We start from the raw sequence: 17,092 nt of genomic DNA on the forward strand, positions 1-17,092 counted from the left end.
GCATTTTGGAACTAGGGAAAGGCTACTTGGTAAGAACCATTCATAAAACCCAAACCTCATCTATATCAAAAGTTACCTCTCCAGGGATTTTCAGATCTACAGAGATGTTAGATTTAGGTTAAAAGCCCTCAGGCAGAACTGCAAAAAAGCATAGATGAGTACCTTATGCTCAACCATCCTGAGGGATAAAAAAACAATTGTAGTTCTCATCTTGATTAATGCTTATTACCACTCAATAGCTCTACAGTTCCTGGATTCACAAATCTCTTAACTAAAAAACATACCTTAAGTCATTACAGAAAAAGAGTAGTCATGAAGAGCAAAACAGTTGTGCGTCAATATATTAATCTGACACATCTTCTACCAAAAGAAAAAAAAAAAATCACTTTTCTTTTGGAGGTTATTGCCCACATCTTATTATCATTGTCTAACAGAATTACATAGTGGTTTACTCCATATGAGAGAGAAAGAACAAAATGAACAAGACTCTGTGGACACGGTCTCAAAATTTCCAAGAACGTTCTCCTAAAATTCACAACTTCACAGAGAATTCCCCCCCAGTTTCACTGGGAGCAGGTTATTGTGACACGAAACCCCGTCTCACATGACTAAGCAGCTTTACAAACAGCTTCTGCTTTTTTGCTAAAATTTCCCTACATTTCCCAAAAACCAACCAACACAAAAAAATCTTATCTTGTCCCCTCTCCACTCTCTCTTTCAGAACCTATGATGAAAAACAAAAGCCACTTGACAATAAATTCTAGTCTTTTTGTTTCAGGACACTATATGCTGCACAGTTGTTCACATATGCCTGCTTAATGATGACGAAAAAGATGCGACTAAACTGCAAAAAAAAAAAAGAAACAGCAAAAAAAAAAACATAGGCTGGGTAGAAGAGGTGCCTTCTTGCACTGTGTGCATGGTGTATTTTTTGCTGACTGTAAGCTCTCACACAGCAGGAAAAAGCCCAAATGCTCCTGCTATTGGCAGCTGTTCTCTTATCACCAAAGAGAATTTATTGCACCACTGACAGATGCTGAGATTCAGAAACCAAAGCCAAAGGGATTGAATCAGAAAACAAAAAACAAACAAAAAAAAAAAAAAAAAAAAAAAAAAAAAAAAAAGAAAAAAAACCCAAAACCACATCCTACCAAAACAAGTCACTTGACTGCACACATCGCATGTGCATCTCTCCACAGGGAGAGGACAAGAGAGCCTGAACTCCCACGACAGATGTCAGGCAGTCCATTTTGGGCACTCCTGGAAGCTGCTCAGGTTCTGCAGTGAGGAGCTTAGTAGGGGAAAACAGAGAGAAACTTCACTAAAAGAAAAAAAAATGCCCTACCAACTTCAAAGGAGGGGAGAAAGACACATCTCACGGAAAAGAGGCCTTGAAATCAGGCACTCTTAGTATTAAGGTCACTTTAGTTATCAGACACAAGTCACTCGTGTTGCAAAGTGGGTGCCTGGGCTTTCCTTCTTGCTTCTCTCCCATTTTTCTAAAGATGTGTCTTCCACAAGGCTATGAACCTTTTTTCCTTATATATAACTTTACTAATCATCAGCATTAAGTAGCTGAATTCATAGGTGCTTTGCCTGTTTGCAAGAAGGAATGTGACGGGATTTATCTGTTCTGGATAACAAGGGGCTTCAAGTAACTTTATTTCCTGATTTAACGGTCATAATTTATGTACTGCGCACAAAAACATGACCATTTGCATGTCTTCTTTGCACATCTATACAGCAGCAAAACTGCTTTATGCATATGAATAAATATATGGTATCTGTGTCTGTAGCTCAGCCCAGCAGCTGTACTTCACTCACAAGCTTTGCTTTAAGGCATATGCATGAACACAATATTCTGATGTATACCTGCCTCTCCCACTATATGAATCTACTCCTTTCCAGGCAAAGGGAAATGTAGGTATACACCAACACAGTCATAAAGAGGTCTCTCAGCTGGAAGCATTATGAAAAGGAAGACATGCAATACCTTCACCTAACATCTCCAGAAGTGTTTTCTCAAGTAAGGAGAGACTGATGACAGATTTCATTCCTATGCACTGAATTGGCTCTTTCCAAAAACTTGCAGCAGGCCAAGTTCTCCCACAGCAGCAGATTCCAACAGTGGGAAAAACAGTCTCAGGACACCTCCCGTTTCGTCGCTCACAAAAAGCTTATGAAGAGCCCATCTCCCATTTATGGAAACCAGGAGATATTTTGCCATTTGCATTTAAAAAGAATGGCATCGAATACTGAATCAAATACACTTTAGGAGTATCAGCACTCATGTGAGTTACAGCCATGGCAATCTGCATGAAATAGCACTGCTGATAAGATAAGAACCCAAGTCACAGTACCAGCTCTTTGTTAATTATAAAGTCAATGAAGAAGCATCTGATTGAGCTGCCAAGTATAACAAATTCATTCCCGCCAGGATGAAGAAAAAGTGTTCAGCCTGATTCTGCAGAGCCAGAGTGACATCTGGAGGAAAAGCCAATGATACGCTTATGGGGAGATCCTCACAGAGCAGATTCACACCTTTAAACTTTCCAAAGTCACAGAAAACAAACACAGACGCAGATCCTCTAATTATTTACCTGCTCTAACAAGTCTCCTCTTTTGCAGCTGCCACAGCTGGAAAAGCAGTCCTCTCAAATCTTGCTCCCATCAGTGAGCCTTGCTAGAAATGGGAAAAATAGGAAAAAGAGAAGTTAAATCAATGCCTCAAAACAATGTTTTCCCTCAATTCATTTTTTAGTTTTCATTTTTTTTTATTTTCCTCGAATTTTGTTTGAAGTATTTAAGGTGGTTTTTTTTGTTTGGATTTTTCTTTTAAGCCTTTTTCTTTTCCCTCAAAGAAAGGAAGACGTAGAAAACATAACAAAGTAACACTAAAATTACCATATAAGAGAACTGATACTGGTTAATGACTTTAAATAAGTTTGCTGCTCTTTATTTTTCTCTTAAATTACAATCTAGAGAATTACAATCATATTATTCAGGGACTTAAACAAGGTCTTACCCACATAAAAAAGAAGTAGAAATGCTTTGTTTATATTGTTCAGCTATCAGATTTGATCTCAGTAGGGAGAGTAAGGGCTGTCCACAGACAATATATAAGTTAATATTAATTCACAAACTCTTCTTATTCCCCTTTGTAAAAAAGACTTCCCTACATTTGTTTGCACAGGTGATTTTGGTGTCACTGGAAAGGCATAACACTTCTCACACGCATTTGTCTTTATATCCAGTCAAGCTTACCTGCCAGTAAAATTAGGAATACAGCACAGAAATCAAGGCACACTATCATTTACTGAAGGAGGTCAATTTAGTTCAAATCTGTCTTGCCCAGATGGCTAATTTCAATCATTTACGCATACAACACAATTGTTCAATAAGCTCAAAACAAATACTGGAAGTAATTAATTTAAAGCTGCCCTAATTGTTCTTCAATTTTCCCTAGCAGTTAAATCTGTAACAGTTCTTCCCTCAATGCTTCAAAGCTTTAGCTTAACAGCCAATTAAAGCTTCTTTTAAGGAAGTAGTGTCTTCTCTGACTACTTCTGACTGAACCCTTTCAAACACTTGAAATTTAATTTAAATGGCACAGGGCTTGGAAACCACAGTGTTTTCTCCCAGTACGATGTTCTCAGTGTATTAACAATTCAATGGACAGTTCAAAGTAATTCAGGTGTTAGCTTGGCAAGATCTTCTGTAGAAGCATTTTGCTTAACAAAAGTGACTCAGCACTCCAGTGAATAAGGAATCTCCTCATTTATCAGAGGGAGCAGACAAAAATACAGCTTCCACAACTCAACTTCACAACTGTAGTGAGTAGCTTCCCGGAATTGTCAGGATATGTTCACCCGAACTAACGTGGCAGCTATATTTATCCTCGTTTAAAACGCATGTCCGTGAACAGACACATATTCCCTCCCCATTCCCTGCCAGGAGCTGCAAATAAAAGAGCAAGCAGCAAAGGTACCGTCACGGTGATGAAATCCCTCCGGCTCGCTAGGTCCCAGCAGCCGCCTCTTTCTGAGGTTGGCAAATCAGGACACTTCCCTATTTTGAGCCCAGCTAATACAGATCGACCAGAAAGGAAGCCACAAGCCTAGACAAGTTTTAAAAAAACAAAGTGGGAAGCATGCCTAAGAATGAAAACAGAAGATAAAATAAAGAAATCTCCATTTCCAGTCTGAAACACTAGTTATTCTAAGCAAAAACATTTTTGTGGAGCAGAAAGAAAACAATTCATATGACTTAATGAAGCAAAAACTCTAAAAATAGAAATATCTACGGACTGCTAGTCTTTACAGGGAGAAACTCTAGACATTTAATCTCCACCACAAGCCAGGTAGAAAGGGAAATGGCAGGGCAGGCGGTGAGGGGAAACGGAAAAGAAATTAAGAAAAATGAACTAGTTAGTCATATGCTTAAGAAACACAGAAAGGTGAGAACATGAGAGAGTTACTTAAAGCTGTTTTGCTAAATGACTGCTATAAACACATTTCCACTGGATACCTCCCCTAAATCCTAGGATATACACAAAAGAAAAACGTACCCAGAGCACAAAACAGCTCAACATAAGAAGTAACTGTCTACTGGGTCTACAGACAGGAGAAACAATTTCAAAGAATTCAAATAAAGCATTTCGCTACCATAGGAGAACCTCTCACACTTGACACTTGTCACAGCTTTTTAGTTAAGTGCTGGCACATTTTGTTTCAAGGAGACAGATTTCTTTTAAGAGCACTGTATAACGTGCTGGAGAGGAAGGGCAGGTGAATTTGCACCAATCACTCTTCCAAACACTAGTGTTCACCTTTGAGAAATGAAGGCAAACATACAAACAGAGATTCTGCTGAAATTAGCTGAATAACTTATTTCTCCATTTTGTGAAATAGCTGACAACTAACCCATAACTACTTTTTTTTTTTTTCCTCTTTTGACTTAGGTAAAGTTGACTCTTTAGAAGAATCCTCTTCATCAAAAATAACTTTTTTTTGTACTTCAAGATGCACAGTAAAGAAGAAAATCAGTAACTTAATTAACTGGAACGTGATCTTACAAGATCCAACTAGGATTCCCACAATCAATAAGTAGTCTTAGTACTTTTTGACTTCATGTTTCTAGGTTTAAGCCTACGTCTCAGCAAGACTTGCAATGTTCTGGTCTACTGAACGACTCTGCTTTTTATTTTAAAAGCAAAATACAGTTCCCCATTAGTTCTCCGGAAATCTTAGCGAATGTTACTTCAAAATATCTCCAAATTGAGAATAATGTATTCCTCCATTATATAACATGTTACAGAGGGAACAGCTGGAATATCAGCTCTACCTGAGCTTATTGCTAAGAAGCCAAGCGGCTTTCTGAAGTACTTCATTCCTCCTTGAGCACTGACGGGGCAGCACATGCACAAGCCTGGGCCTAAGCGCTGCTCCCCAAAATGAAGACGCCACTCAGAAATCGGTCTTGATATGGCCAGTTCCCACGAAAAAATATAAAGGGGGAACAAGACGAAAATAAATAAATAATAAATGTCATCGTATGTGTCTAGCACAGAATAACCTCCTCACACCACAAGTATTCAAACATCAAATAGTTGACGGGTAGTACTGAAGACCGGGGACATAAAGCTTTGCTAGAGCTACGGGCCTCTAGGAAAGCGGGTGAGAGGATTTCACCTCAGGGAGCGGCGCCGCGAGCGCCCCCCTCCCGCGCGCGCGGCGGTTAACCCCAACGGTTTCGCCCAACGGCCGCTCCCAACGGACACGCCGCCGCGCGACGCAGTGACGCCACGGCGGGACCCACGTGCTCGCGGGCGCCGAGGGCGCAGGCGCCGCGCGGGCACCCACGTGAGGCGGCGCGGGGAAGCCGCGCGCCGTGACGCCATAGTCGCGCGACTGCCCAACGGTCGCAACGGCCGCGCGGCGCCCCCGCGGGTGGCCGGTGCGCGCGGCGCCGATGCGGCGCGGGGCGGGCGGGCAGGGCTGAGGCGGCGGCGGCGGGCAGGATGCACCAGAAGCTGCTGCGCAGCGCGCACTACATCGAGCTGGGCGGCTACCAGTACTGGCCCGTGCTGGTGCCCCGCGGCATCCGCCTCTACACGTACGAGCAGATCCCCGTCTTCCTCAAGGACAACCCCTACATCACGGACGGCTACCGCGCCTACCTGCCCTCCCGCCTCTGCCTCAAGAGGTGAGGGGCGCCCCGTCCCTGGCCGCGCTCCCGCCGCAGCGCCCGGGCCCCCCTCACCGCCGCCCCTCCGTGTCTCCCCTCCCGCAGCCTCTTCATCCTCTCCAACGAGACCGTCAACATCTGGAGCCACCTGCTCGGCTTCGTGCTCTTCTTCACGCTCGGCATCTACGACCTGACGGCTGTGCTGCCCAAGGCCGGTGCCTCCCGCGAGGACTTTGTCATCTGCTCCGTCTGCCTCTTCTGCTTCCAGGTGAGGCTGCCTTCCCACTAGCCCTGGGCTGGGGGACAACCCGCTGTCTGGGGGCAAGAAGGGTTTGAAGGCCCCTCGCTCAGCTGCCCAGTGTATCAGGCCCAGGGGAGGGGGAAGGAAGCCCTTGGCTGAAGCTGAGGTAGAACCAGGTGGGCTGTTGGGGTGTCCGTGCTTTAAGGGACCAGGTTCGCTCAGGTCAGTGCAGAGAAGGGGGGTACATGCAGAGGCAGCATCGGTTACTGCTGAAAAGGGGAGCGACGGGAAGACCAAGGGCAGGGGCAGCATGATGTAATTCTGCGATTGCACTTGCGCTCTTGCTTGAACCGTCACGATCGCACCTTGGGGGAAGGATGGAGCTGGTGGCTGTGGTAGGGAAGCTCCCCTTGCTTTCACCCTCCAGGAGTTCTTCTGGTCCTTAGTTATCCCAACAACCTCTGGTCCTTCAGTAACAAAGTGGCTGTGAGCAAGTTGCCGCAGACTGCAGTTGTCCTGATTTTTAGTAGACGCCTCTAGCCTCAAAATATTTGCCCCAGAAGGCTGTAGTCCCTAAAACGTGCATGCCTTACAAGACATTCTCGTGTTTATTCTCATTCCTGTTCCAGACAACTTAAGTCTGAAACAAAACCTGCCCAAATGAGTCCTTAATTAAATATAGGGAAAGTTCAAGTCTCAACAACAACCCAGATGCTTAGATGCTTTGTGTGATATGTAGAGATGTAGATGCTTAGTCAACATATATTTCAAAGCCAGTCAGATGACTTTTTCCAGGACAGTCTGGGAAACCCAGTCTTGTGGCAGCAGCACATGTAGGCAAGTTAAACAAGACGACTGTTACACATGTCGTTCTGTTGATAACGATTTGTTCTAAGTAAAGAAACATCTTCTGCGTCCTCTGAGCCAGCACACGTGTGTCTCAGAATAAATCTGTTGTCTTTTCAGCAGCAAAAACTGAAAATGTATCATCACTTTATTGCTGAAGCTCTTGTAAGATATACAGATCCTGAAACAGATCCTGATCAGCGTGTATAAATACCTCAAGGGAGGCAGTGAGGAGGAGGGGGGCGGCCTCTTTTCAGTCGTGGACAGCGATATGACTAGAGGAAATGGCTTCAAACTGAAGCATCGGAAGTTCCACAGGAACTTAAGGAAGCATTTCTTCACTGTGAGGGTGACAAAGCACTGGAACAGGTTGCCCAGAGAGGTTGTGGAGTCTCCTTCTTTGGAGATCTTTAAAACCCGCTTGGATGCAGCCCTGTGCCACGTGCTCTAGGTGACCCTGCGTGAGCAGGGGGGTTGGACTCGATGACCTCTGAGGTCCCTTCCAACCTTCGGCATTCTATGATTCTATGATTCTATGAAACAAGCATGCCAGGCCAACAACAAGCGTTTTGATAAAATGACTCTCATCAACGCTGTCCATGTATCTTCAAGAAGAGAAAAAGCCTTGGTATAACTAAACGTTCCACAATGATTAGGGAATTATTTTTGTCTTCCTTTCTCTACTCCTGTTGGTGAGATTCAGGATAATACGTCCCAGAAACGCCTGTGGGGCTTGCACAGACAAAGCAATGTCTGTGCATCACGTTGTGCAAAGTTTTCTGCTGCTTCTTCGGTCTGTCGGAAGCAGCTTCCATTGGTTGTGGTTGATTAGTGACAGATATCGAAATTATGTGACACTGAGGAACCATGCATTACTGGTATCAAGTTGATGTTGCGCTCAAACGTTTAGAGTCTGAGCTTGCTATAGTTGCTCTTGCTTTTCAAAAACTTAATGCATCTTTATTTGAATATTTGTGTAGGTCTGTATGCTTTGCTCAGTAGGATATCATCTCTTTTGTTGTCATCGCTCAGAGAAAACCAGCCGACGATGGATGGCGTTAGATTATGCAGGAATTTCCATTGGGATCCTGGGCTGCTATGTCTCAGGCGTGTTTTATGCCTTTTATTGTAATAACGTAAGTTTAAAGCGCTCATTCCTCTGACATTAATGCCTGTGCTCTCTCCCTGTCATGGTTCACATGGCTCAGGAAGGGGGTTTATTCCATAGCATACAAGTAGAGTATAGCCAGGAGAAAAGCAGTGGGAGCAAAGGGTTTCAGCTGGGTGTCAGCACAATTGTACCTGGTCCATTCATGGGCAAATGCCTGTTTATTTGTTTTAACCTGCCAACTGCACAAGTTTCAAAGAAATTTTTTTATGAAGTTCTAAGTTTATGAAGTGTAAAGTTGATGGGTTTTACCTTTTGTCAAATGCATAAGGCTGACTATGGGATATGTCCAGTTCACAAGTACATTAAACACCACTTCCTACAAGGTAGCTTGCATGGGCTTGGAACAAGCTTGTTGCTCATATGACAACTGCAAATAGTTTCCCTCTGTCTTAGGGTATATCCATGTTTGTAACTTGGCAGCTTCCTGATAGGCACCGTAGTCTATCTAAAGTAGCAACTGGTATTTGAACTACATCCCTTAGATAGAGGCATATTTAAAATGCCTTTTAATTGATGCTTTAGCACCTGCAGTAAGTGTAGTGCAGCCACAGGGTTCCTGGCCCCTGACAAACATTTAACAGGAGTCCGTTCATTCAGCTCCTCTCATTGGAGCTCACCCAAGTGATAAGGAGACTGATACATCACTGCTGTTAGTAACCCAATCTTTCTACCAGGAACTTATTTTTACACACAGTTAGAGGAAACCCACCGATTTGCTTTCGTTTCTTTTTTTCCCTTCAGTACTGGCGTCAGGTATATCTAATCACTGTGCTGGCAATGATCTTGGCAGTGTTTTTTGCTCAGATTCATCCCAGTTACCTCACGCAACAGTGGCACAGGCTGCGCTCCATCATCTTTTGCTCAGTGTCGGGATATGGAATTATTCCTACAATTCACTGGGTTTGGCTCAACGGAGGGATTGGTGCATCTATTGTACAGGTAAAAAATATATATATTTATATATATATATACAAAAAAATGACCTTTTGTTTTGCTCTCTGTCTTCCCTCAGCTCTCATTTTCCCTTTCACCCTTTTAGATTTCAGGAGGAAATAGTGGTCATGAAGTTTTTTAAGCAGAGGATTCCTTTGGATGGTATTACTTAAATGTAAATATTCAGATTTTTAAGCAGTAACCAGGCTGAAACAAATGTGACTACATCATATATATATATGTGTGTGTGTGTGTGTGTGTGTGTGTGTTCTTATATGTATATGCAAGTCAGATCACTTGCTCCAGGAGAGCCTGGGAAAGGGAGTCTTGCTTGGGCACAGACTGAGGTGAGAGCAGCAAGGCGAGGCCGACCGCACCCTCGCTGGAAGGCGCTTGTCAGGAGGAGAAGGGAGAGGAGGAGCAAGACGCCAGCGATGAAATGATAATTTGCTCCCTCCTCTGTTCCCACAACTTGTGGTAAAATCACTATCTGCATACACAGCGCTCTGCCTGTATACAACCCTCATTTAACATCACTGCGAGGTTATCCTACTATTTTCCTGTTATGCCACTTAAAATTATGGCTAAAGGGTACTCAGTTCTGCAAAACAGGAAGCACAGGAAAGCCAGAGGATGAAGTCCCTGTAATTACCTAGGGACATAATTATGCCCCAAACCACCTTTACTTTCCCTCAGCAAGCACTAACTGCAAGTTCTTAGACTGGCACTTTGTGAGAAGTGTCATCTAGGGCCATGACTTAACCTGATGTAGAGCTTCTCCTGCATTTATAAGGACAGGTAGTCTTTAGGCAAGGCACTTCACACTAGGCCTGTAAAAACCGGCTGAGCAGCTTTTTTTTTTTTCTTTTCCCCAGTGGAGTTTGTCCTGGTGTAGCAGAATGGTACATGCAGTGCTCACTGTGGTCCTGTGAGAACTGCTCTTGACAATAAAACTCCCTGTTAAAGCAAATGAACAAACGTTACCCTAGCAGTCACACTGGTTTGACCTTTGAAAAGCTACCACATAATATAAAATGTGGTTATGGTGTCGAAGTTACTGTCTGAGAAGTTTCCTTATCTCCCTCCTGTCACGACTGTGATCCAAGCTATTAAATGTGCTATTGAGACTCAGCTGTCTCCTCACTTCATCTGGCCTTTGCATAACATGAACAATCAGGTTCTGTTCCACTGCTGGGTAATGAAATAAAACTCAGTCTTGTCATGCCTTCCCTCTAGACTTCTCTACATTCAGTTTTTACCTGTTGCAGGAGTTTGCTCCACGTGTGGTTGTGATGTACTTCATTGCTGCAGTAGCTTTTCTCTTCTATATTTCCAAAGTCCCAGAGCGATACTTTCCAGGTATGAAATTTTCTTCCGGGTGTTTTTTATTTTTTTCCTTCGGTTAAGCTTCCTACAGTGTCAAATTCCTTGCTGTGAGTCCTGAACTTACACTGACAACATAAGTTGAATATGTTCTACAATAAATATTTTCATACAGAGTAAAAAGTTATTTGTAGTTAAATTGGAACAAGTTAGACAGTTTCATTTAACTTGTACTAAAGAGCTTAAGCTGAGTGAGAAGCTGAGGTTCTCAGTGATGGCTTATTGCATTGTGTGAGTTATTGCTGAATTTTAAGAACTGAACCAGTTTCCCATTTTCTTTCCAACAGGACAGTTGAACTACCTCGGATCTAGTCACCAAGTATGGCATATCCTCGCAGTGGTGATGTTGTACTGGTGGCATCAATCCACAGTTTATATCATGCAATACAGACACGCCAAGCCCTGTCCCGAGTATAGCATGGACTTGTGAGTGAAGGTCTAGCCGTTCTTGTGCCTGTGAGAAGGTAAAGTTCTAACATACATAGGATTAAAAAAATCAAGTCTCATTTTTATTACATGTGATTAAAAATGTAATCGCGTTATAATTAATCCTCCTCATGTTTTGAGTGCCGCCAGAGAAAGCAATGACTGGTGCAGTGCTTTTGAATAAATAAGTAGTCTGTTCAAGACCAAGTCCTGCGCCAAGCTATGCTGCCGGGAGGCACCAAGAACATGCCATGCCCACGGGCTGAGCTGTAGAACAGAACAGGCTGGACCTTTCAACTCTCTTTCACTCCTTTAAGCCTGTAAGAATGACTGTTCTTTTGTTCTTGCAAAGCCTTAAGATTGTGGGGGTGGTTTATTTATTTATTTTTGGCCAGTTTTAAGCTTACTAGGTATCTTTTTTAGAAATGAAGAGATTTATTTATTTCCTCTGGGTTTTAAATGGCAAAACGTCTCTCCTCTGTCTTTCAGAGGCATCTTACCACAAAGATATTTCTGACTATGAGCATCTGGACCTTACGTAGGTGCTGAACTATGAAGTTATGCACTGAGGCCGTTCCTCTCCAACTTCTCCAGTGATTCCCTACTTGCTGGGATGTGTAATCGAGCAGTTTTGAAGACAGCAACAAAGTCCAGGCCTTGGATCAATTTCCTTCTCCATCATTTCCTCGCTGGCCGTGAAGTACATAACAGGTCTTCCTGGAGTGATGGAGGGAAGTGAGATCAAGTGGAGGGATCACGGTTCCTTTGCTGATGATGGTAAAAATGAGCACTGAAATGTAAGTACGTGCTCTGGATGAGCTAAGAGACCCTCTGAGTGGTTCAGTGATTTGCAGGTATTTGTTCAAGTGTCAAGGACCCGGCTCCTAGCAGCATTCTTTTAAAAGCACTGGGAATGGTTGGACCTGATCTTGAATCTCAGCCACATCAGTCCGGTGTGCTCTATCTTTCAGCATCATTGCGTGATGTGCTTGTGCTTAAACATCAGTACAGTGATGTCTAAAATGGAAGTTAGTGGAGTCTTGTACTTTCTAGAAAAGCTTTTTTCCTTGTTCTCGGAAGATGAGAGCAGATATCATCCACTGTAGCTTTCATTGCACATCTTGAACAGGTCCCCTCACTGTGGACCTCACCGTTACTTTAGCAATTTCATCCAACACCTAGATAAATCCTGTAGGTACTTGTAAAATAATGCAGTTCTGAAATGTTCTGAGGGTAGCAGTGTTCAAGTTGTATGCACTTTTGACAGTTGCAAAGAGTTTGTTTTGTTTTGTAAAGAAGTTTGTCTTCTTCGTTTACAAGGATAAACAATCCACCCTATTTGATTTAGGGATACTGGTGTGAATCACTTAACCTGGCCTTTTCACATGATATATCATGCTGTACTTACAGCACTTTCTTACTGGGAAAAAGACTTATTGCCATAAGTTTTGTCACAGTGAAAATAATTGCCTTGGGTTTAAAAATAAAATGTAGTTCAACCATGCCTTGTAGGCACTACAGAGATTTGGAAGATAGAAGTTTTTGAGAGCTGCAACTCAGCTCCATGGGTGCCAGTTTTCCTAACAGGGTAGGAATTTTTCAGATTTTTTTTTTTTAATAAACATTTTAAGTGGCTTCTGTGGAACAGCTGCTTGTGTTTACAGTTCAGTTGAGCCGTGGTAGCAAATGCTGCTGCATGGCGTGATCAGGTGTTTGTTCAACATTTGTCAAGTGTTTTCGTTTGCATGCATCAAGATGCTGTTAATGCACAACGTGAACAAGCTGGGAGCAGAACAGTTGTAAGACATGATTGCATCAGTACGAGGCATGTCACAAAGCAGGTGAACCTGTAACTGCTTCTGCTATGGCTGCAGGCAGACACATTCTCTCCTGGGATCATCATGTGGTACAAAGAATCACAGAATGGTTGATGTCACAAGAAATCCATACCGTATCTGCAAGTGTGGCCTTCAAAAATGCACAAATCTTCACTCTTAGTGTGGAAATCTTGACAACAGTCACCCTGCAGCCCCTTGCAAGTGGCCTTCTGCCATTTTGAACAAGTTCTCTTACCCAAGAAGGCCAAGGAGATGACCAAGGGCATGGATGCGCCTCGCGCTGGGCTAGGAAAGCCGTAAACAACAACAGCAGAAGCTGCACGACCTACAAGAACATCTCTCGCCTGGCTTATCCTCTCCTGTTGCCTTTGTCCTCTGGCGTGTAGGGGTAATTTCCAAGAAGGTTTTAGCCCCTGTAGTGATAGTGTAGCCCAGCTCCCCCTTGGGCGGCATAGCCACCCAAAATGGTTTACGGGGAAGGGAGCTCCACAGGCCGCTTGTCCAACCTCCTGCGCAGTGGTACCAGCTCCAGACTGGGCTCTCTTTCATCAGACCTTGATTGGGAAACTTGCAAAGAGGACGACTGCCCAGCCTCGCTGGGGCCGCTTCCCCCTGCTTTACTGGCAGCACCCTTGGGGTGCAGCACCCTTCTGCGTGCGGGCAGACAGTGCTGTGTCTGCTTCAGCTCGCAGCCTTGCGCAGTCTGTCAACCTCTGGCCATGCTTCTGGAGGCTGGTACTAGGTCCCCTGAAGCTGTCACCCCATGTCCTGGCTAAATAGGCCCAGCTGCCTCACTCTTGGCTTGTACAGGACAATCTCTACCCCTCTGGGTCTCGTGGTAGCCCTAAGACCTAAAAGATCAAAGATATTGTCCAAGATATTGTCCAAGACATACAAACTTCACTATAAAGTATTGAAGGCCCTGCATTTTCCACCTCAGGAGAATTTTAACTCCTGTCGGGTTATGCTGGCATTTGCTGTAACAAGATAACATTAACCCTAGATTTTCATCAAGGGAGCATTTTTGTCAACTCTGAAAACAGTTAATAGCAAGAACTGACTTTGCACTTAGAATTTAACTCCCAGCCGGTGGAGCTTTTTTCATGTGAACATTGAACTATTTTTTTTCTTTAAACTTGACAGCCAAGCAAGTTTCGAGTGCACTAATGACTGCCACTGCAGCCTAACAAGGAATCTGCAAGTTAAAAGGCCCATTTCCAGTGTTACGTAAACAGTATTTGAACAAGGCGTGATTGTGTCTTGAGAGCATATTGATTTTATAGATGGCTAGGTTTTTTTTAATGTAAACTAACTACTGTAGCAGTTTTCATTGGATAAGGAAACTGATTGCCAAGTTGTACATTTTTATTACCCTGATAAAATTTATCAAGCTGCATGACACTGATTTATTTAAATAGCGAACCTGTAAATAAACTTTGGTTTATTGGACGTGTACTGACAGTAAATCATTTTTCTACTGAGTACGAAGCTCAGGAGTTTCATGTTAATTAAGCAAAGGATGTTCTTTAGCCACAGAACCATTGGCCACGCCCTAGAGATTGAACTAGGGAAGGAGACTATTCCTTGAAATGTCCAGGACGTAGTCTAGAGCGGCAGGATGGGTGGGTGAGATATGCAACTCTATTTATTGCACAGCATGGTATTTGCACGAGTGTCTTCCGGGTCTGTTAGACGTGTGTGTCTGCTGATTAACTCAATTTTGTTAGTCCCTTTTCATCCAGGGGGCCTAGATGTACCCTAAGAGCTTGGACCACTTCTCTTGTTACCATTGAAACAAAAAGCAAGGGTACTTGCTATGCATAAGCATAAAACATAATATTCTTCCCATTGTAAAGCTACGTGTGCCCTAGCAGATGTAATCCAATTGCATGTTAAAACCAGTGCTGAAAAGTCAACATACAACGTTTCAACCTGCCCCCTGAACAAAAACCACAGGCTCACAGAGCCAGAGCTTTTCAGTGCTGCTGTAACTGAGAGGCGGCAAACAAGCCAGCCCCGAGCACAGCAGCAAGGGCAGAGCAGCCGGTAGCTCCCCGCTGGCAGCGCTCTGCGGTGCAGCCAGCTGCAGCCACCCATCGTGGGCTGCCAGTCTGCGCCCTGGGCTTTGGGGCACGCACCGCTCGCAGAAGGCATCTGCACCACTAACTCACAGCATTTCCACAAGGCAGCTTCCTCTCCTGCTTGCCCAGGCTTCACGGAGCCATACGGAGTCCAAGGAATGAGGAACACACAATCAACAGCATTTAAACCACTTGAACAGGAGTGATGATTGGACAGCAAATATAAACATCTGGAAAGAAATAAGAAAGGTACAGACACAAATTACAGCCATGGAGCGCACGGAGCAGAAAGAGCACTGCTTATAGGGAAGAGAGTGATGCCTAAGTGTGGACACTCAATAATACAATGTTTAAGAAGATGAGCAAAGTCACTGTATCAGGTCTGTTTATTTAACAACTGCACATATTTTAAGACTTACATCAATTTCACATAAAAGTTAAAGTTCTCTGTTTAGTGGTACACAAAAAAAAGCTTTAGAAACTTGAAGTCTAACAAGACATGGAAGTGTTCAGGAAAGTGCACTTAAAAGCTGTATGCCAGCAATTTTAAAATAGTTTTTATGCTTTTTAGTATTAAGTGAATGCCTTCGTCACAACCTTAGCTATACATATAACTTCCTTGATCTTCCTTTCACAAGAAACCCGGCAAAAATATCTGAGCTGTCACCGTTTGCACTTGTTCCTTGCTCCTTTCGCAGCCTTTTCATATTCACTCTTTCAGTCACATGAAAATGATTGTGCTGCAATGTTACTGAAAAACCAGCAACTCAGAGCTACATGATGTGTCTGAGCATGTGTATCTTTTATATATAATTTTTATATATAAAAATACACCATATAGTATAAAAATCTCCAGATAAAGGGTTTTTTTTTTTCTTCTCACAGTAGTAAATATATCAACTTAATTTCACAGTAGATACTTGGTTTTACTAATTGGGACAATGATTAAAAGGTATTTCCTTGAAAGCTGGTATTTGCGAGTCCCTCCTTACACAGGTCAGCAGAAGACAGCCCATCCCGCACACTCCGCGGCTCTTAGTTGAGTTAGCAGAGAAAGACCACTTGATTTCTTTAATGATCTCAACCACTAAGGCTGTTTAGTACCTTCTGAATGAATCGCATAGGCAGCTGGTTTGGAGAGGTCCGTGGTTCTGCCCTTTAATATGCTAAGAGAAAAACCTAGCATATCAACTAAGTCAAGTCAACTGCAAGTCAACTGATAGTCTCGGTTGGGAGGACACTGTCAGTTCTTACCTTGCCATCATTGTGCTCACCAGCAGCCAGGTCCACCCGCAGTGCTGCAAGGTCTTTGCATTATTTCAGTCCAGGTGCAAAGTGGACACGGCCATGCACACACTGAGCACAGGCAACACATTTACCCTCGAGTACCATATTTGTCCTGGTGGGACAGCACGTCTTACCTGAGATCTAAGCTGCAAACCAAACCTACCAGGCAAGTGTAACTTAAGAGAGGCCCAGCCCAAAATCCACGCACAAGGAATACCTGTAATGCTGCTCAGCCTAAAGTCACAGGCTAACACAAAAAAAAAAAAAAAAAAAAAAAAAGACAAAGAATCACCCACGTGCAGTGACAACAATGTCTTTTTTTCTACTCTTAATTCACCTGAAGGCTTAAGACCACACTAAGTGTTAGTCCTGAACTACTGTGGATGCACAAGCCAATTGCCCATTTTAGTCTCATTTTGTTTGCACCCAGCTGCCCCACTTCTTTGCAGTATTCAGTTCCGACAACTTTCTAGGTAAGTAAAATCTCAGAAGGAAACTGTACAAAGGCAGCTAATAAGCACGCGTAGAAAAGTATATAAATCACAGTTAACCTGAGTATCATAAAATGCTACAAATGTGGCGTGCGCTTCTTACAGCCTTTGGCACAAGGAACAGGTGAGAACAGTACTAATAAAGCCTAAGAAACTCATGTGCAAATAGAGTTGAAACTTTTCTACTCACGTCCTCTCAAATGCTTAAC

General features: G+C 43.3%; 1 protein-coding gene across 1 annotated transcript; it reads left to right on the forward strand.

The window, feature by feature from the left end:
• Nucleotides 1-5,997: 5,997 nt before the first annotated feature.
• Nucleotides 5,998-14,435, forward strand: PAQR3 (progestin and adipoQ receptor family member 3). The gene is made up of 7 exons (XM_026042565.1): nucleotides 5,998-6,204; nucleotides 6,292-6,454; nucleotides 8,254-8,409; nucleotides 9,186-9,383; nucleotides 10,646-10,736; nucleotides 11,048-11,224; nucleotides 11,676-14,435. Exons 1-6 carry the CDS (start codon nucleotides 6,020-6,022, stop codon nucleotides 11,188-11,190), a joined length of 936 nt encoding a protein of 311 aa, XP_025898350.1. The 5' UTR covers nucleotides 5,998-6,019; the 3' UTR covers nucleotides 11,191-11,224; nucleotides 11,676-14,435.
• Nucleotides 14,436-17,092: the final 2,657 nt, after the last annotated feature.

Source organism: Nothoprocta perdicaria, unplaced genomic scaffold (assembly GCF_003342845.1).
Source record: "Nothoprocta perdicaria isolate Ctin4 unplaced genomic scaffold, notPer1 scaffold_308, whole genome shotgun sequence".
NCBI lineage: Eukaryota > Metazoa > Chordata > Aves > Tinamiformes > Tinamidae > Nothoprocta > Nothoprocta perdicaria.